Source organism: Meriones unguiculatus, chromosome 7 (genome assembly GCF_030254825.1).
Source record: "Meriones unguiculatus strain TT.TT164.6M chromosome 7, Bangor_MerUng_6.1, whole genome shotgun sequence".
NCBI classification, from domain to species: Eukaryota; Metazoa; Chordata; class Mammalia; order Rodentia; family Muridae; genus Meriones; species Meriones unguiculatus.
This window is the reverse complement of record NC_083355.1, coordinates 15,171,370-15,191,778: the sequence shown is the minus strand read 5'-3', so window position 1 is coordinate 15,191,778 and position 20,409 is coordinate 15,171,370. Positions and strand designations below refer to the sequence as shown.

Below are 20,409 nucleotides of genomic sequence, written 5' to 3'. Positions count from 1 at the left end.
AGCCCTCAGGAGGGAGAGGCAAGAGGATCAAGAATTTGAGGCCGGCCTGGGCTACATAATGCATTTGAAGTTCAGGCTGGGCTCAGAACAAAACAAAATAAATGAAAACAAAGCAAAACAAAAAAATAAATAAATAAATAAATAAAAAAAGCACAAGGGGAGCTGGGAAGGCAGGGAAGTTGGGATAGCACTCGCCTTGCAAGCATGAGGACTGGGACCCCCAGGCCTGTGCAAAGAATGCAGCTACCCAGGCTGCTGGTCCACACAAGGCTCTGCCCACAGACAAGAGGGGACAGCTTGGCCCTGTGACTCGAGGGTCCCTCAGGGCTACAGTTATCCTACTGGCATGTGGGCTGTCTCGGTCGAAGACACTTCACAGATCACTGAAGAGTAAAAATCAATTTTATTTAATACAACATCCTCAGGGGCCCTGCAGCCAGGTGGCTGAGGTGAACAGGGGGCGTGATGCGGGTTAGGTATGATATTCCGTGGCGAAATGGAGGCAGCTGCCATCCACCCACTCAAGCCACCTTTGGAAACAGCCCGGGACCTCGGGAGACTGTTTCTTTAGCACAGGGAATAAATAAAGAAAAATTAGTGAGAAAAGTACACATTTCCTTTTACTATTTTTTAAAAAAATAACATTTGCTGTAGCCAACCGTTTCTCTCCTTTAGGCCTTCAGCATGGAGAGGAAAAGAAAGATCTAGAAAGCGGTTTAAGGATGTCCGAGCTTGGTCCAGTGCTCGTTCTGTCTTGGCCGGCTTCAGGCTTGTCATCTGTCAAGTGGTCATTCCATAGGCGCTGCACCCAATTGGCTGGTCCCCCTTCTTGGGGCAGGCCATGCACGGGACAAGGCAAACCTGAGCAGCACTGCAGACCTCCAAAGAACACGTCAGGAAAAGGAAAAACAGAGAGAAAACAAAACAACAACAACAAAAACCTAACCCCCAGACTCGGCCATTCACTCAAAGTAACTGACTGCGGAACAGAAACTGGCTTCCGAGTAGGAAGACGCATGGAGAAGCCTGTTGTCTGTCCGAGATAGAATATTTGGGCTTCAAAATATTCCAGGCTTTATTCACCTGGAACCTCCTCTCACTCTCCCAAAACGAAAGGATGCTCCAGCTTGGAAGGGTAGTCGGGCTGGCCGATAAACAGCGCCTCTGGATCTCTGCACACCCAACATTAATGGGGGGGGGGATTTAAGATTGGAGGGCTCGGTAGCTGATTCCAGCACTCAGGGAGAGCAGAGGCAGGCAGATCTCTGTGAGTTCGAGGCCAGCCTGGTCTACAAAGTGAGTCCAGGACAGCCAAAGCTACGCAGAGAAACCCTGTCTCGGAGAAGGCTTGGCCTGAAGAATTGCTGCTTTCAGTGGGGGCGGCGCCGGCTCATAAATAAGTGCACGGGACTCTTGGAATACGGGAATCGGCTGCTCTTCCTGGACGTCCTCCCACGGGTGTGCACCTGCCTCGGTTGTCTTTAAGTTCCATCAAGGGAGCCTTCCGTTCTCTGTGGGACAGAAGACCAGGTGAGTTAGGTCACACTCTCAGAGGAGGGAGGCGTAAATTGAAGTACCTCATAGGAGAGTTACAAAGGGACTGGGGGTGTGGGTCCTCGGGCCCCAGCATGCAAGAGGTCCCAAGCTCCACCACAAGCACCTCACACGGTACATGTCTGTAATCCCAGGGCTCAGGAGGTAGAGGCAGGGGAACCACAAGTTCAGAGTCCAGTCTAGGCTAGCCTGGGATACAGAAGCCCTTTACTCAAACGAACAAAAGCACTCTGCAAGCTGTGCCACCACCCTCTGGAACTCTATCTCCTAGGGCAGCTGTTGTCCCAGCTCATCTTTCCTTCACCCCATGCCCCGCTCTGTAGGGGCCGCTGTGTCCATCCCGGTGTTCTTGCTGCCATCAGTGTATCAGGCCACTGCTTCAAGTAGCCATGTATACCCTGTGGTGTCCCAGAGGTGCTGCCCAGGGACAGAACTGAACCACCAGGTTCGAGAGATCTCACATCCAGCTCCCGTGGGACCTCTACCTAACACAGACACCCTCTCCAGTCTGCCTTTGTTTTTGTTTTGGAGACAGAAATGCACTCTGTAGCCTGGGCCACTCAGCCATCCTCTGGCCCTTGCCTTCCCAGTGCTGGGATTGTAGGTGAGTCACCAAGCAGGCGTAGGTCCTTAGGTCAGCTTTTTAATTTAAAAACTTGGCTGCGGGTGGTGGCACACACCCTTAATCCCGGCATTCAGCTGGCAGAGGCAGATGGATCATTGTGAGCTTTTGCTTTTGGACACAGGGTTTCTATGGGTAACCTGGCTGTCCTGGGCGCGCTTTGTAGACCAGGCTGACCTCAAACCCATAAAGATCTGCCTGCTCTGTCCCCCGAGGGCTGGGATTAAAGGTGTGCCACCTGGCCTGGCTCTTGTGAGTTTAAGGCCATCCTGGTCTACACAGCCAGTAATTCCAGCTCTGAGGAAAGCACAGACTGCTAGAGCTTTCTGGCTTCCACCCTACACCCCCGATTCAGGGAGAGGCCCTGCTTCAAATGAATAGGCAGAGAAGTTGATAAGCAACAACTAACACCCTCTTTGCGCGCGGGCGCGCGCGCGCGCGCACACGCACACGCGCACGCACACGCACACACACACACACACATCCTTTAAAGAAATAAAAAAGGTCTAGAGGGCTGGTGGAATGGCTCAGTGGAAAGGTGCAGGCCTGCTATAGGTCAGGCCTGATAATCTGAATTCAATCCCAAGACCCAGAGGGTTGAAGGAAAGAACCAGCTCCCAGAAGTTCTCTTGCATGCCTGTGTGTGTGCACCAGCAAACACATGGTAAGACTGTAAGGACAGTAAATTCTGGAGAACAATGTGGAGACAGTTGTGCAACAATAGGAATGCACCCTGTGCCCCGGAATTCACTTCTGGGGATGGGCACACCGCTAGGCAGGTGCTGGGCAGCGGTTAATTTTAGGTTCTGTATGTTTTACTGTTTAAAAAAAAAAAAAAGCCAGGCACCGTGACAGATGCCTACAACCCAGCACTCAGAAGCATCAAGAGTTCAAGATCATTGTCATCGGGCTGGAGAGATGACTCAGGGGTTAAGAGCACTGGCTGTTCTTCCAGGGGGCCTAAGTTCAATTCTCGGCAACCATATGGTGGCTCACAACCATCTTTAGTAAGATCTGGTGCCCTCTTCTGGTACACGGTATACATAATAAATAATTTTTTTTTTAAAAATCTTTGTCATCTGTACAGATAGCTCCGAGCTAACCCGGGCTGTCTTTAAATGAGACCTGTCTCAAAATAACAACAAGCACAGTTCCAAATGGCAGCTGAGCCACCCACCCACCTCCTGGCTCCTGGACCCCTCTGTGCTGAAGAGGATAGGCTCTGCTCCAAGATCTCATATTCCCCGATTTTGTTTTTATTTGTGTGCATGGATCACGAGTGTATACTCAGCTGTGTGCATGTGAACACGTGTGTTACAGGGTTCACGTGGAAGTCTGAGGAGGGCCTCAGACACTTTCACCTTCCACTTCGTTTGAGACAAGGTCTCTTACTATCTACCGTTGCTAGCTGGTCCACGAGCTTCTAGGGGCTCCTCACATCCCTGCAAAAGACTGCTGTGGTTCCCAATGCCTGCTTTTGCATGGATTGTGGGGCTGCATCCCACAATCAGGTCTTTACTCTTGGCATGCGTGTGCTTTTGCTCACTGAGCCCTGATCTGTGGAGAAGCAGTGAGGGCACTGATCACACGAGCAGCCTGAACTGACTTTGAAGATTCTGTAGAGTGGAAAGAAATTTGCCGGGCAAAAGGGCTGGGAGATGCCAAAGCAGAGAAACTTGAGAATGGAGAGCCCCAAAGAACAGGAAACATCCGGGCCCACTGTTCTGAACCCCCTGTGGACACAGGACACCTTGCTGCAAGTAGAACCCATAGAGGTTGGAGCAAAAGAAGATGTAAAAGTAAAGGTGGCCTGGCATCTGGGGGAACCTGAGGTTGGCTGGCCTCCTGAAGGGGAGCTGAGACAATCTCCATTTTGTTTTGCTGGGTCTGGGGGCTCTTAGAAAAGGATGCAGATCTCAGAGACCCAACCGGAAGGGTCTGGCTCCTCCTTTGCTGGGATAGAACTGCACAAATGGTCCAAGAAAGCTGTGTGACCCCAGAGGGCTGGAGGCTTGCCAGTGCTGGCAGCTGCTGCCTGCCATTTCCTCCACTCTCCCAGAGAAGGGAGACGTGATCCCCGTGTCCAGCATTTCAGCAGGCCCCAGACCAAGCCTCTCCCCCTCTTGAGGCAAACAGCACTCTGGATAAGGCTGCAGGACCAAGTCCACAGACAGGAAGGGCTGGGCCACCAGCAGGGCCCCAGGAACTTCGCAGTAAAGGTTAACACACTCACAGTGAGGACCGGATGTGCCAGCAGCCAGCCACCCACGGTGCCTCTGCACAGGATGTGGTGCCCAGTAACCCCAAAGGCCCTTCTGACCACCCCACCCCCACCCCGTCCCTAATTCCTACGTCTAAAGAGTACCCAGTGTGAGCACTTGGGGTCTATGAGGACAGGGCTGAGTTCCCTTAATCCCTGCAACATCTAGGCGAGAAGTCACCCAGTGTACAGATGTGGAAATGGGGCTGGGTAAGATGTCTCAGCAGGTAAAAGTGTTTGGTGCACAAGTCTGAATGTTTACTTGAATTCTGTCCCTGAAACCCACAGGAGGAAGGGATGGACTCTGGAAAGTTATCCTGATGGCATCATTTGCACATCTGCATTCACACACACACACACACACACACACACACACACACACACACACGGTTTTGAAAAGGATGACTGATGAGAAAACAGAATCTTGTACACAGACTAAGCAACTAGTCAGGATAATTCAAGTTTGAATGTGGGTTGTCTACGCTCACGTCAAGCTTTCTTTGGCTTTGGTTGGATTCCTAGGCTTTGAGCGCTTTCCCCTGTGTTCTGGGGGGAGGGGAACATTTCAGAGCCAACCAAAGTAAATCTCTCAATCACATCCACTGTTGCCAGATGCTTGAGGAAAAGGTCTTTAAAGGAGGCAAGCGGATTTTCTACGATGGCTCGAGGGTTGCAGAGCGTCTCATTTAACCCTTAAGAAAATTCCAGTAGGCAGATGTTATTGTTCATGTCACCATCATTATCATCACCATCATCACCACCATTACCGCCATCACCACCATCAACATCATTATAACCATCATCACCAACATCATTATAATCATCACCACCACTACCACCATCATCACCACCAACATCATTATAACCATCATCACCACCTTCATCACTACCTTCATCACCATCATTGCCATCGTCATCGTCACTATCACTACCACATCACTGCTTTTTAGGCAGGGGTGCTTAGGTTTGAGGAAGTCACCCCACAAGAAGACTGTAGAACTGGAACCCCAATCTTCAGCAGTCCCAGCCCCACTCCTGAGCAGGTCCAGTCACAGCTCAGCTCCCGGCTGGGGAGGAGGGAAGCGAGCTGTAACTGGTATGGTCTTATTCCCAAACTCTTAGAGTCAGGGTTTTTTTTTTTGTTTTTTTGTTTTTTTTCCAAAATCTGGAGACCTTCACAGGTCCAGATTCAAGATCTTTCTTTTAAGCACAGGGTGTTCTCTTCCACATTATCTGTCTGCGTGGGCCACAAACACAATTTATAAACAAGGCAAAAAACGGCAGAGGAAAAATGAAGTCAGAACGTGCCATTGAAGCAAGTCAAACAATACCAAGTTAGTAGCTGGCTACAGTGGCAGTCTCATTGTCCAGATATTTCCTCCAATATGTTTTCAGAAGCAATGGCCATTAAACAAGAGAGGAATGATCGCCAGGTTTGATTTCAGGAAGGAAGCCCCTCCCATTTCCCTGCTGGGCAATTCAGTTAATTTTCTTCTGACCCTCACTGGCTGGTTATTAGGGAAACTCTGCCTGCCTCTTTTATAAACAAAATCTATTTGCTTCAAGATTCAAAATTCATTTCTCAACTGCTGGGAACCCCTGAGTTCCCGCCAAATTGGCTTTATTATTTTGGGGGTAGAACTAGCCCAACTATCAGTATGTGGAGCACTCTGATAGCACAGCAGACTTCTGGGCTGAGGGAAAGCTATTCCCCCACTGGCCCGGAGCTCTCTCTGTCCAGAGAGACCCTTTGGGTGGAAGGCAAAATAAATAAGTTGGTTCAGCAGAGTGCTGCCTGCTGGCTCGCAGCCCTGCCTCGGGACAGTGATGTGGACAGCCAGAGAACTGGGCTTTTCAGGGTCCCACCCTGTCTATGGAGCAAGGTTGCCGTTCTCAGCTCTTGTGGAACATTCATGTCTTTTTTTTTTTTTTTTTTTTTTTTCCTGAGACAGGGTTTCTCTGTGTAACAAAGTCCTGAATGTCCTGGAACTCAGGCTGGCCTTGAACTCACAGAGATCTGCCTGCCTCTGCCTCCCAGGTCTGGGGTTTAAAGGTGTGTGCCACCATGCCCAGCTCATGTCACGTCACTCCTTGAGGGCAGAGCACAGGCCCGGGCTTTGGGAGTCTTGGCCTTTGTTTCTGGCTGAAGGTAATTCTGGGCAAGCTGTTTTGCCAGGCCTCCATCTCCTTCATCTATGACAGGCTCCCGAACCCCTTCCGATACAGCAATGCTTTCAGAAGCTTAGGTGGGTGCAGGCTCGAAAAAGCCATTCATTTCATTCTCCTTCTCCTTAAACGGATAGCCTTCCTCCCTACAAAGAATGTCAGCGCCTTCCTGTCTGTCAAGAGCATAATGAGCTCTGTTTAACAAGAATTCAGACCCAGCAAAACAAAGGAAGCCAGGGGCCCGCTGAAGCCTGCAGAAGTCTTGCTGGAAGTTTCTCCCAGACCCAAAAGACCAGTTGAGAGGCCAGTTCCTCGCTTTTTTTGTTTTGTTTTTTAAGATAATAGTTGCCCTGTTAACCCCTGGGCTGCCGGGTGCCCACAGACAGGCTGGGAACTGGAAGGCAATGGGTTCTACATGGTTGAACCTGAACCCCCCTCCCTTCCACTTGCCTTTATTCTGCATGTCCCTCTGTATGTATGTGTCTCTGTGTGTGTGTTCGAACATGTGCCTGTGTGCATACGTACACGTGTTCATATGTGAGTGTGTGCTTGTGTGCACAGAGGCCAGAGGTCACCCTCAGACATCATTCTTTAAGAACCGTTCATCTTTTTCTTTTCTTTTTTCTTTTTTTCCTTTCTTTCAACAGGAATCTCACCCAAGTAAGCTAGACCAGTTGGTCAGCAAGCTCCAGGGATCCCCCTGTCTTTGCCTCCACAGGGCTGGGGTTTTTACAGGCGTGCCGCCACTATACCTGGATTTTTCACTTTGGGTTCTGGGATTAAATTCAGATTCTTGTGTAAGTACTTTACCAACTGAGCTCTCTCCCGAGCCCCTCCTCTCTTCTCTCTCTTCTCTTCCCCCTCCTTTTTCTCCTCCTGCTCTCTCTCATCAAGGACTTAGTCTGTAGCTCAAACTGGCCTTGAGGTTCCTCTTTCAAGTGTGCAGACTTTCACTGCACCTGAGGCTGTCTTTCTTACTAAAAGACCAGAAAGGTTCCCAACCACATGGGAGGATTTCCAGGGTCCCTCTCCCTATGTAGGCTGAGCTGTAACGGTGTAAAAAGGAAGAGAGGAGCAATATTGGTGCTGGCTTAGACCGCTAGAGGAGGCCTGGTTAGAATGAGGTGCTAGGCAGAATCAGACCCTGGGCACACTGGGAAATATAGTTCACCGTTCTACAGAACGCTTTTAGAAGGCAACAGCAACAAAAAACCGGTTACACTCCGCAGCTCCACAGTCCGGGACATCCTGAGAAACCATTCTGCAGTCTAGGATGGCCTCAGACTTTCACCAAGGTCCTCAGTGGACAATTCAGGCATGGGCTACGACCAGGCTGCAAGGAGCGGTTTTTTTTTTTTTTTTTTTAAATAGGATGTGTGTGAACTGTGTACTTACAGAGTGTCTGTTTTCCATGAAATCTGCAAAACAAAGACAGCACAGTGGTGAGCGCGCAGGGTCCAGTGCGGCTTCACACTGGATCCGCTGCTGGCACTGCACAGGGCAGGAGGGAGGGGTCTCAGGCTGGCTGCAGAGACAAGCTTCTGGGGCCCTCCTAGACCACGTGATGGGCACAGAGAGTCCCTGGAATCTTATCTGACATTTTCACCTCCTTGCTTTGCCTTTCTGTAGCAGGGTCTCACATAGCCCAGGCTGGCCTTGAACTCACTATTTAGTCCAGGATAACCTTGAGCTTCTGAGCCTCCCATCCCCCGCTCATAGACATGAGCCACCATACACAGTTCATGGGGAGCTGAGATCTGTGCCAGGTAAACATTCTACCAACTACGCCCCCACATTTGGCTTTTTTTTTTTTTTTTTTTTTTTTTTAAGACAGGAACTCATTATGTAGCCCTGGCTGTTCTTGAACTATCTGTTCAAAGCTATCGAGGCTTATCCTCAAACTCAAAGAAATCCACCTGCCTCTGCCTCCAGAGTGCTGGGATTAAAGAAGTATAGCGCTATGCCTGGCTTCTCGTGTGTCGTTTTAAAGTTGTTGGACTTTTGTTTGTTTGTTTGTTTGTTTTATAAGTAGACAAAAATAGCAAATAACAGGAAATTAGAAAGTTGCAAACAAAAGTGATCTCTGCTCTCACCCTCCACATACTATTGGCCTCTCCCACTCTTCCTCCAGCAGGGTTCTGGGGAAACTATTGGGGAGGGTCAAGAAAAGTTATGATGAGAAAGCCCATGGCATTTTCTCCTGTATCCTTTCATGCCGCGTGATTGCGTAAGAACTTTCAAGTACCTTCTCAAACACAACTGTCCAAAAAGCTATGTCATCAAGTCAAGTGGCTAATACAACGGATTACTTAACCAATTCCTTACTTTAAAAAGTTAGGTTCTGGGGCTGGACAGATGGCTCAGTGGTTAAGAACACTGGCTGCCCTTCCAGAGGATCTGGGTTCAATTCCAGCACCTACAACGTGCTTCACAACTGTCTATAACTTTAGTCTCAAGGCATTTGACCACTTTTCCTGGCCTCCTCAGGCACCAGGCACACACATGGTATATAGATCTATATACAGATAGAACACCCATACATATAAACTAAATTAAAAATAAAAAAAAAGGTTCTTTCCAGGTTTTTGTTGTTTTAAATAAATAATGTCACCAATGTCCTCTTTGGCAGCGAAGCTATTCCCATAGTTGATTCTATTTTGTCTGCCCATTCCCAGGAGCAAGGCTGGAGGAACAGGAGACATGAGGATAGCTCAGGCTCTTGGCATTCATTGCCCAACTGCCTGAGGGCGGGGCCCATAATTCCCCTTTCCCAGGTGAGGCTCCTCTTCCTTGGCTCATCCCTTTGCCGGGATGCTCAGTGTGCCCAGGCCACCATCATGCACAGGGAAGGCTGGAGAGAGAGTGAGACCGCCAAGGAAAGCAGGAAGTTCCGCATGGAAGGATGGCGTCATTGCCAGCACTGGTGGGAGGTCGCCCGCCTGGTACAAGATGGGGGGGGGGGGAAATGACTTTCCTCTTTGCATGGGACTCTGGACTGGAGCTGATTCCCCAGACAGCCCACTGAGCGTCCCATCTTGTGGAAACAGCACAGTGGGGACCTCATCTGCTCTATGGGAAAAGGTTCCCACGTGGTGCTGGGAGGGAGGGAGAGAGGGAGGTGGAGAAGGTAAGAGGGTAGAGAGGATGTGGGGGATGGAGCTAGTGGCTGCTCTTACAGGTGGTAGAGGCCACCGTGAGAAAGCCAAGGACAAGGGCCTGTGGCCGGCGGTAAAGGCCGGTGCTAGAACGAATGGAGCCCTGGGTTTGACCCCCAGTATCCCACAATTACTGTGGCAGCACAGGCATGAGGGAGGTGGCGGTACTCAAGCTGTGGAGAATGCAGGGTTCCCAAGAGTTCCGGGTTCTGTCTCAGAACAGCAAACAGATAAAAACCCGGTTTCCTCAAGCTGACTTCCTCTTCAAACCCTGTCTGAGGGAACGGGAGCGGTCATCTCCAAGGCACCCCTCTTCCACTCTAGCTGGGCTAAAGGCTTGCCCCACCCGTGTAAGTCAGCCTAGGGACAAAGCAGCCATGCATCCACACCCTGAAGGAGAGCATGACAGAACCGGGTCCACACAGCGGGGAAAGGGCCCCTGCTCAGGCTTCTCCCGCCCAGCCCATGTACTCCGGAATCACACACACACACACACACACACACACACACACACACACACACACGATGCTAAAACTATCTCTGGGGCAGTGCTGATGGGATGGCAGGCCTCCGCTGACTTGTAGGTTTTGTTTCTTTGGTGGGCACATTGGAGGAGCCGTGGCATAAGGCAGGTTTTTTGGGTTTTTTTTCCTTCTCATCTCCCATGTTCAGGGAGGAAGTGCCACCCTGGCAGTACCTGCTGACCCCACCCGCTTTGGGCCATACAGGATGGGCGGGAGCCGACTTTCCAGTGCTCTTCTCTCCCTTCAGCGGGGACTTAGCCAGGAGGCCCCTCCTTTTTCTTTTTCATTTTTTCCTTCTCAAGTAGAAACAACAGAAACTCACTGCTCACAGTTCTAGAAGCTTGGAAGGCCAAGATAAAGCCTTGAAACTCAGTGGCCGGAGAATGCCCCACCTTTACACCTGGGGCTTCTTGCCCAGAGACCTCCCCTCCTTGATTTAAATTGATACAGGGTCTTACACTGGCCCAGTCTGGCCTCAACCTCGCAGCAATCCTCCTGTTTCAGCTTCTCAAGTGCCATGGTGCCCAGATTCTTTTCTTTCTTGATGACTCTGTCATCAAGGGGCAGTAGGGAATGTGCGAAACACTAGGGATTTTTGCAAACATCCTGGGCTGGGTATGATGACGCACAACTGTAATCCCAGGGTTTGGGAGGCTGCAACAGGAGGACTGAGTAGGAGGTTAATTTGAACCCTCTTAACGGAAATGGGGGGGGAGGGGGAGGAGGGGGAGGGAGGAGAGGAGAGGGGAGGGAATGGAAAAGAAATGGAAAGGAAAGATCCTGGAAGCCTGAAAAAAGAGAAAGCAGGCTTGGAGGAAGGCTGAGTGATTGGCACTTGGGTGGAGATTGGGGTACCCATCTGACTCAGGGTGGAGCTGAAAGCAAGACCTGGTCTCTCTTCCTGGCCAGAGGTACAGGTGGGACGTGCCGTGGTCAGCTCCTGAGGTGGACACAGGGAAGCTGGTGTCTGAGATAGTCCTCCTGGTGAACAAGCACAGGAGATGCCATCCTCTAGACCAGGACTTCTCCGTGTCACCATGCGGACTTTCTGGGCTGGGAACTCTCAGAAGAGATGACTGTGGGTATTTGGCAGGATCCTACCAGATTTTACCCACGGATTCACGGGGACTGTGCTCCCCGCACTGAGTTGTAACAACTGAAAATGTCTGCAGGGTTGGGTGTGCAACTCAGTGGGAGAGCATTACCTCAACCCACCTGAGGCCCTGGGTCCCCCCACACTGTAGGACACCACCACAAAACAAAACCCACTAGACCTCAGGCGCAACTCAGATTACCCTCCAGGAAGTCTGGTCAATGGAGCCTAGAGTAAACTTGTCCTAGTTAAGTTACAGACAGAAATGTATCCGGCCTTGACCTGGCCTGCTTTCTCTTATAGTTCCCTACTGAGCGCTAACAGACACACAAACAGCTGGGCGTGTGTGCGCGCCTGTATCCCTGCACTAAGGGAGCAGAGGCGGGCAGTTCGAGGTCAGCCTGATCTACAAAGAGAGTCCAGAGCAGCCGATTCTACACAGAGAAACCCTGTCTCCGAATAAACAAACAAAAGGGGGCACACAAACACATGATTTTCCCCTTTTCTGGTAAGAGAATTCATTCGTAAACTCTAACTAGACTGTAAATCGCAACCGCAGGCAAGTAATCTAAAAGAAAACGTAACGGCTTAGCGAGGTGGCTCAGCGGTTGAGAGCACTGACTGTGCTTGCAGAGGACCTGGGTTCGGATCTCGGCACCTTCGGGCCATTCACAACCACCTGTAACTTCAGTTCCAGGGGATTGGACTCGGGCTTCTGGCCTCTGTGCTAACAGGCACCCACATAGTATATGGACATAGGAGAAGGTAAAGTACCTATCAACCTAAATGTTTGTTTTTGCTTTTGTTTTTCAAGACAGAGTTTCTCTGTGTAGCCCTGGCTGTCCTGGAACTTGTTCTCTAAGCCTAAGAGTTCATTGCTGGGGCAAGAGCGTGTTAGCAGGCTGCACAGAGGGTTAGCAGACCCCAAAAGATTCTGAATGTTTGAGTTAGAGAGACCACTGGCCCACCACATCCTTTACCTTCCCAGGGTTCATTGGGGTGTACCTCCGTCTACTCTCTGTATAGCAGTTCCTATGCCGGGGTCACCCTGTCTGATGAGATGGGAGCCAAAGCCAGACAGCCCTCCTATGGTGCTTTCCATCACAATGGCCCAAAGAACCATCTGGGCTGGACTCTGGCCAATGTGAACTCCAGAGAAACGCAGAAAGGCAGACCCTAAGATCCAGGACCTCCTGCAAGTATCTACAGGGTTTTAGTGTCAAGGGAGAAAGGAGGGTGAGTTGAGGATGAGGACTGGATTAATCCTTAAAGTGACCGTGGATAGGTTTAGGGGGGCCAAGGCTGAGGAAATGGTCTCCATCACCAAATGTCAGGAACCTGAAATTATTTGAATTAATTAATTAATTAATAGATTGATTGATTTGGCTTAGTGGCCCTGGTTGGCCTCGAACTCAGAGATCTGCCTGCCTCCACCTCAGGTGTGCTGGGATTAAAGGTGTTTGACACCACGGCCAGGTATTTATCTACCTAATTTGGAAGATGAGGTGCGCATGCCACAGAGCTCATTTGGGAGTTAGAAGACAGCTTTCAGGGCTCAGTTTCTCCTTCTACCGTGTGAATCACAGGGTTCGAACTCAGCTATCCAGGCTTGGCGGCAAGTGCCTTAACCCACTGAGCCATCTTGCCAGCGCAGCCTTGAAGTGTTATGATTATACGCTTATGCAGTTGGTTCAGTCCCTTTCTTTGACGATGACTAGGCTGAGCTTGGCCAGACTCACAGACAGGGCAGAATGGTGACGACCGAGGGCTGGAACTGGAAAGATGGGAAGATTCTGGAGCTGGCTGATGGGAACAGTGGCTGCCCAGCAGAGTGAGAGGACTTACAGGACCCTAAATTAGCCCCCTGGATATGTTTTAAACCGTTAAAATGCTAAGCTTTATGTACGTTTTGTAACAATAGAAGAAGAGAGGGTGAGCTTAGGGTCTGAAGCCGAGATAGCAAAGGGCATGCACCTTCCCTGGCCTACAGCTCCCTCCCGCCTCTTTGTGATCTCCCGCCCACCCAAATCTCTCTGAGGGCCCTTCTCTGGGCCTCTCTTTGGAGGTGGCCCTGCGCACGGCCTTCTGCTATCTAGGGGAGTGGCTTTCCTTCAACTCTCTCAGGGGAAAAGGGTGTTTAAGAGCCAAAAACTACGCCCTATGAGCCATTTCCCAAAACAGTCATTGCTGGAGAGCCGGGGGTTAGAAGACAGCAAGGAATGTAAGAGGGGAATGTCTGCTGAGGCCCAGCCCTGCACCCAGCCAGCTGCTGGCTGCCCACATCCCGAGCTGCTTCTGTATCACTCTCTGCGCACAGACTCTCTCCCTCAGCTGTCCCTGGCTGATCACTCCAGGATGTCTGAGGAAAGACCCCAGGAGCAGGACAGGTCTGGCACAATCACAACACCCACAGGTTGGCTCTCAAAGTGGAATTCCCGGACCAGCCTAGGCCAACAACATGCATATGGGTGGTTAGAAATGCATCCTTCAACCTAAAGGACTCAGATGTTCAGGGCTGAGAGTGGATCAGGCAATCTGAGTTTTAACAAATCTCGAGGACCTAGAATCGAGCCCATCCTCTTATTTCACCGAGAAGGTGACTGTGCTGGTTAATTTTTTACGTTAAGGTACCATGAGCTGGAGTTGTCTGGGAAGAGGGACTCTGCTGAGAAAATGATTGCCGTCAGATTGCCTACAGGCAAGCATTTTCTTGGTTAATGATTGATGAGGGGGGCTCAGCCCACTGTGGGTGGTGTCAACCCTAGGCAGGTGCTCTGGGGCTTTCTAAGAAAGCAGGCTGAGCAAGCCACAAGGAGAAAGCCGGTAAACAGCAGCCCTCCATGGCCTTGACATCAGCTCCTGCCTCCAGGTTCCTGCCCTGTCTGAGTCCTGTCCTGACTTCCCTCAGTGATGGGCTGTGAGGTGGAAATGTAAGCCAAATAACTGACCCCCACCAACTCCCAAGTTGCTTTCAGTCATGAAGTTTTATCCTAGCAATAGAAACCCTAGCTAAGACAGTTATGGAAGTCTTGGAATGTTCATGACTTGACCAGGACCACCCAGGACCATCCCAGTCACACAAGGATGCTAATTTTAACTTCTACCATAGATAGAGTTGGACAATAGATCTGGCCATGACTGGAACCCAAACCAAGACAGATGAACAGTGGAGAAAATGAGAGCCATGAGGACAATTTGCCCCAGACAGCTGCCTTCCTTGGAAGGTTAAAACTGTTTCATTTTTCTTGTCTATGTATCTCTTTTTCTTTCCTTCTCTTTTTTAAATTTTAAAAATTAAACTTTATGTGTATGGGTGTTTTGCCTGCATGTATATCTGTGTACTGTATGTATTCCTGATGTCTCTGGAGGCCAGAAGAGGGTGTCAGATTCCCTGGAATTGAAGTTACAGACGGCTATGAGCTCAGCACCATGTGGGTGCTGAGAACCAAAGCCCTTCCTCTCTAAGAGCAACCAGCGTTCTTAACTGGTGAGAGGTCTCTCCGGCCCCTCATTTTTTTCTTTTCTCTTTCTCTCTCTCCTTCCCTCTATCTTTTAAAGCCAGGTCTCCTGTGGCCAGGCTACTCTTGAACTTGATCTGTAGACAATGGCGACCATGAGACTTTCCAGCCTCCTCCGCCCCAGTGCTAGGATCACAGGCATGCATTGCCATGTTCAGTGTCATGTCATTTCTATGCATGTTTATTGCATGAGCCTCACCCTCTAATCTCCTTTTGGAGTAATTCCTTACTGGGACTTCTTCGGCGTGTTAATCAGCCCAGTTTGCTTATCCCTTGTTGATCTGTCTCATTTGCAAGGCCTCAGGCAGGAACCCAGAAGAAAAACAAAACAAAACAAAAAAGCTACCCTGCCAGCTTTTTCCTCCCCAACCAAAGACTGCAATCCAAGGATCAGGAATGTGGTGTTTAGCTCTTGGTGCTGTCTGGGCCTCTATATTCTCAAGGCTGGTAGGAGGAGAACAGTTAGACCCTGATATAAGGGTTTATGCTCTGCTGGGTAGTGGTGGTGCATGCCCTAAAAGCAGTAGCAGGCGGACCTCTGACTGCAAGGCCAGCCTGGTCTACAAAGTTCCAGGACAGCCAGGGCTACGCAGAGAACCCTGTCTCTAAACACAAAAACAAAAGGAAAAAGGGAAAAAGAAAGTCGATGCTCTTCTAGGTTTTCCCCGCCCACTCTTAAGGCCCCATCAGTGATGCCAGCAGGAACCCTCCCACCCCGAGAATAAGGGGCCCCTCACTCACTAGGGTCGGCCTTCCGGATCTCACTGTACACCGTCTCTGTGGCTTTCGTTCCCAGAGCTGGAAAAGGGACCAGGCACAGGTCAGTAGCTGCCTCTGAGCCCCGGGTCAGCCCACTGCTGAGCTCCCCGCCACCCTGTCCAGAAGCTTGTCACAGAACATGCCATTCCCCCTCTTTACAAGATCCTGACCTAACCAGACGCTCCGTGAGAGTGAGAGCAGGAGGTTAACAGGCCTCTGTGTGAAGAGGCCGGCTGCCAGGAGAAATCTTGGACCTGAGGAAACAAGGACCCCAAGTCCCTAGCCTAGGAAGCCCCTCCTTCTCTCCCTACCACAGAGACCCTGAGCCAGCCGCTCTGGCAGGTCTCTCCTGTCAGAGCCAGGATGTCTGTATGCATAGTTACGTACACTCTTCATGAGTGTTCTGTACAGCCTCAACCACCCTGGACCCCTGGAGCTAGAATTGGACCCTGAGGATTCTGGGTTGGAGCCTGGCATCAGCAGCAGCCATACAGGTCAGTTGGGACAGTGGCCAATTGCAGGCACAGCCAGCTAGCCCGGCCACCTTTGGTGCCAACATCTAGGCTGACTGCAGATTCTAAGTGAAAGGCCCTGAGGCCTGTCCCAGCATTAGTTTTTGTTGTTGTTGTTGCTTTGCGTTCTTTGATTGCTTTGTTTGTTTGAGACAGTTTTGTGTGTAGCCCAGGCTGCCCTTGAAGTTGTTGTGTGATCCGGGGATGGCCTTGAATTCCTGACTTCGACTCCCAAGAACTGGGATTACAGACCAGTACTGTTACACCTAAGTGCTTTGCCAGGTCTTGAACCTGTAGCCAGGGTCATGATTCTCTGGGCTAGAGCCTTTCAGAACAGAAAAGATGGCTACCTGTTTATTTCCTATATTGATATACATTCAAGGACCTGTACACACAGGTATTGTGTGCCCTCACACAGAGTCTGCACACGCTGTACATACAGACATGTATGTCATGTATACACACTAGTGCTCAGTATCCAGACTCACTCACACAGGCGTGCATAGGTATGAAGAAACAGGATAAAACCTGAACACACCCTAGGTTTCTGCCGCCTGTGGGAGAGGCCAGGAAGTCTCCTTGCTCAGCTGGATGGGTATGGGCTAGCCCCGGCCCCTGCCCATCCTGCTCCCAGAGGCTGAGATGTCCCGCCACCACAGCGTCATGTGGGCACGTTGTCCTCATTGCAGATGCCTGAGGCACCACATGAATATTCTGACTATACCAGAGATACCGTCTTCTCCCCTTGCTGGGAGGCCCCTCCTCTAATGACCTCTTCCTTCCCCTGGACCTTGAGCACTTCCACGGCTAACCCTGTCCTTTCTCTTACCCCACTGCTCCAAGCCTCTGAACAAACATCATCTCCATATATCCGTCCTTCCACAACCTCACTCCTCTCTGCCCTGAGCACTTACATGGGCTCCTGTGGCCCCACAGCAGTTTGGTGACATTTACCCAAAGCATGTTGACTTCTTGACTTTCTTGGTTCCCACAGCTGTCTGCCCCAGTGGAGCCCGAGCTCTGCTAGAGCGAAGCCAGAGCTTATGCCCCCTTCCCCCCACCCCGGCTTTGCATAGTTCGAGGGGCACCTAGCACTGTTGACAGTGATGGAGAAAGCACCAGTCCATGCCCTGGGGCATCTCTGACTCAGACCCTTGAACTTCAGAAGGTCTGGGCACACTCCGTCCCTTCTGAGATCTCCTGTCTATATAATAAAGAGCACCCCCTAGGCAGTGGTGGCACATGCCTTTAATCCCAGCACGGGCAGGGGCAGGTGGATCTCTGTGAGTCCAAGGCCAGCCTGTTCTACAGAGCAAGGTCCAGGACAGCCAGGGAAAATCCCTGTTGAAAAACAAAGTGAGCAAACAAGCGAAACAAAAAGAAAAAAAGAGAAATAAACAAAACAAAAGAAAGAAAGAGCAGGCTGCTGGAGGAATGGACGATAAGGCTGCAGGACTAAAATGTCCAGGACGGCGGCTGCCCAAGTCCTGTGTGCCAGAGAAAGCCCAGGAGTGGTCCACCCCCCGCAGAACTCGGGCACCCAGAACGATGAAGGCATTGCAGAAGGACTTAGAGAGTGACTCCCCAAGGCAGGAAATGGAGCCTCAGTAGAGTGGCTGAGGTCCCAGAGGTGCAAGGCCACCTGCCTAGGAGAACTGAAAGAGGCCAGCGGGGAAGCCCAGGTAACCTGCTACACTTTCATTCTGGATAGAAGCCCTGGGGGTCTCCAAGCCTGCTGTGGGGCCTCCTACATACCCAAGAGACCCATCCAACATGACTGTACACACCTCCTGTGTGGCCTGAATCACGGCCTGGTCCTAGCTTTCAGCTGCTCTAGGCTTCAAGGAAGACAGATGCGCAAAGGGCGTTAATGAGCAGATGTGGCTCAGCAGCACAGCACTGGCTCAGCATGTGCAAGGCCCTGGGTTCAAGTGGCAGGGCAACCAACCAATCAACCAACCAACAAACACAGGGCTAAGGAGGCAGCTCAGTGGACAAAAACACTTGCTGTGCAAACATAAGAACCTGGGCCGGAATCCCCGGCTCTCCGAAAAATCTGGGGCCTAGCTATAGACACCTGTAACCTTAGCAACGTTGATGGGATGCTAAGGCTCACTGGCTGTCAGCCTAGATCCAGGACCACTGGGAGACTATGTCTTAAAAGAACAAGGTGGTGATTCATAGGCATGACATCTGACATCCTCTTTGGCCTCTGCGTGTGCTCAGGGACACGTGTACCCCACCACAGGGATGCATGCACTCACACACAAACACACACTGACACAGCTAAAAATAATACTGTGATAACTGCTGTATTTCCCATGAGAAGCATGGCCAGCTCTTCCTCTGCCTTATCCCAACACGGAGCTGGGAAGAGGATGAATTGAGGATGGGGGTGGGGTTGAGGTTGGGTCGGGAGCAGAAGTCTGGACATCTTGTAAACTCCACTGTCTCAAGCACGTAGGGGTGTCCAGAAGACCTTTCTGGTTTCCTTGGCAACACTCCGATACTCTCAGGACCTCAGCGGCTTCAGCCTGTGGCTACCTCAGGCTAGTCAGGGCACGGCAGTGGTGGCTACCTGTGGGCTATGGTTGCCCCTGGTTTTGCCCAGCTCAGCAGGTGGGAGCAGGGTGCAACTGCTCATTGCACTTCCTCCTCCTGTGTCCCCCTGGCAGCAGCTGCCTGCTAATGACTAACCCAGGCCAGCAGGCTGTTTGTCTCTGCTGTCAGAGGCTGTTTCCTGACGGGTCTCTATTTTGGTTTCTGTTTTTCTCTGTGCTAACACAGAGATGACTTCAACGTCATGGGGTTTTCCCAGCAATTAGCCTTGCAGCAAACAGACAAGCAAACTCGGGTTTAACGAGTTCCTTCCCGCCCTCCTCCATCCCCAGTGGCCACTTGGCTAGCTGCCAGCTAGGGTTAGAGCTGGACACGGTCCCCACAGCCTCCTCTAAATGTGAGGGATGGGAGACCTTGGGAACAGGGGGCCGGGCAGACACCAGTTCATGATTAGTCATCACTGGCCTCTAACCCACAATGCCCTTCTTTCTTCACCTAGTAACGCCCTAGTCCCTGCTTGGGAGAGGACTAGGGGCCAGCACCAAGGGTCCAGGCCTGAGTTCCTCACTGGCCCTCTGCAGTAAGGAGGAGTCTGGGATAAGTCAACACAACCTGTATCCCCTGAAAGTTCCCCCTTGCCACCCAAATGACCTTTATTCTAGAACCTTCCCCAGGGGCCTGGCTGGGCACACAGAAACTTGTGCAAGCTGGGAAATGTGACTGAGAGCTTGGCTACAAGGGACAGCTGCAGAGCCTGGCGAGGGAAGCCGGAGGCAATTGCCACGGCCCCACCCTATTCTAGGAACTGCCACACTTCCTCCATTTAGTCCCTCCACACCCTCAAGAAAGCAACAGAACACTAGATACAAGGACACACTCCCTAGGATGGGAAATGGAGCCTTCTTTCCCAGGGGCATTGAAGCTTCCTCTTTTCCTCTTCAGCTTACTTAAACCCCCAGCCCCCAACCCCACCCCAGGTACTGTGCACAACACTCAGAACTCTGCCTGCCCAGACTCAGGGCCTGGACTACTGTGGGAGGTTGGCAGCAGCCTGGTGCTGGAGCCCAGGGTGACAGGGAACTCCAGGATGGAGAGGAGGGATTTGGTCCCATGGGGACGCCTGTCCGTGTCTACCCCCAAGCTCCCCCCACCCCAGCCCTCTGACATCACTCTTCACTGTCCGCTGCAGTGCTCTGTAGACTATGGATGTCCAGAACAGAAAGGAAGGTGGGATTTTTCCATCCAGCTCTGTGGGCCGCTCTGCTTCTGGGCACCCTGCCCTCATGCTAATCTTCCCCTTACCTACAAACCTGACTTCCCCTTGGGAAGGAGAAAGCTGTTACCTGTGTTGCCTAGCCCAGGATGCACGGTGACTGCAGGACAGTCTAAGCCCAGGCTGGACCAGCACTAGCTGGTCCTGACCACTCTACAGCACTCTATCTCAGCCGCCATAGGCTTGCCTCTGAGCCTCCCTGCTGTGTTCTGTTTCTTCTTGGGTACCTCACTCACAGCATCTCAGACTTAACCTAGCCAGATCAGATCTCATCTCAATACACCTAGGCTCCACCTGGCACTTCCCTTTGCCGCCCCCCTCATTTCCTACATGGTGATAGCACCTCTGTCTTCACTGCCATTCCTTCACGCCATTTTCCTTGCTGGTCCTGAATTTGTTTTGTTCTGTTTTTAA

General features: G+C 51.1%; 1 protein-coding gene across 4 annotated transcripts in view; it reads right to left on the bottom strand.

Moving 5' to 3' along the window:
- Positions 1 to 384: 384 nt before the first annotated feature.
- The window catches only part of Pecam1 (platelet and endothelial cell adhesion molecule 1), a 53,594-nt gene continuing 33,569 nt past the window's right edge, over positions 385 to 20,409 (bottom strand). The window contains exons 14-16 of one of the 4 annotated variants that reach the window (XM_021634288.2): positions 15,634 to 15,690; positions 7,998 to 8,020; positions 385 to 1,511 (exon numbers count right to left, since the gene is read on the bottom strand). In XM_021634288.2, coding sequence (XP_021489963.1) covers positions 1,482 to 1,511; positions 7,998 to 8,020; positions 15,634 to 15,690 — 110 coding nt within the window. In that variant the 3' untranslated portion in view covers positions 385 to 1,481. The remainder of the gene's footprint in view (positions 1,512 to 7,997; positions 8,021 to 15,633; positions 15,691 to 20,409) is intronic. The other 3 variants (XM_021634290.2, XM_021634289.2, XM_021634291.2) reach the window with 3 other exon arrangements.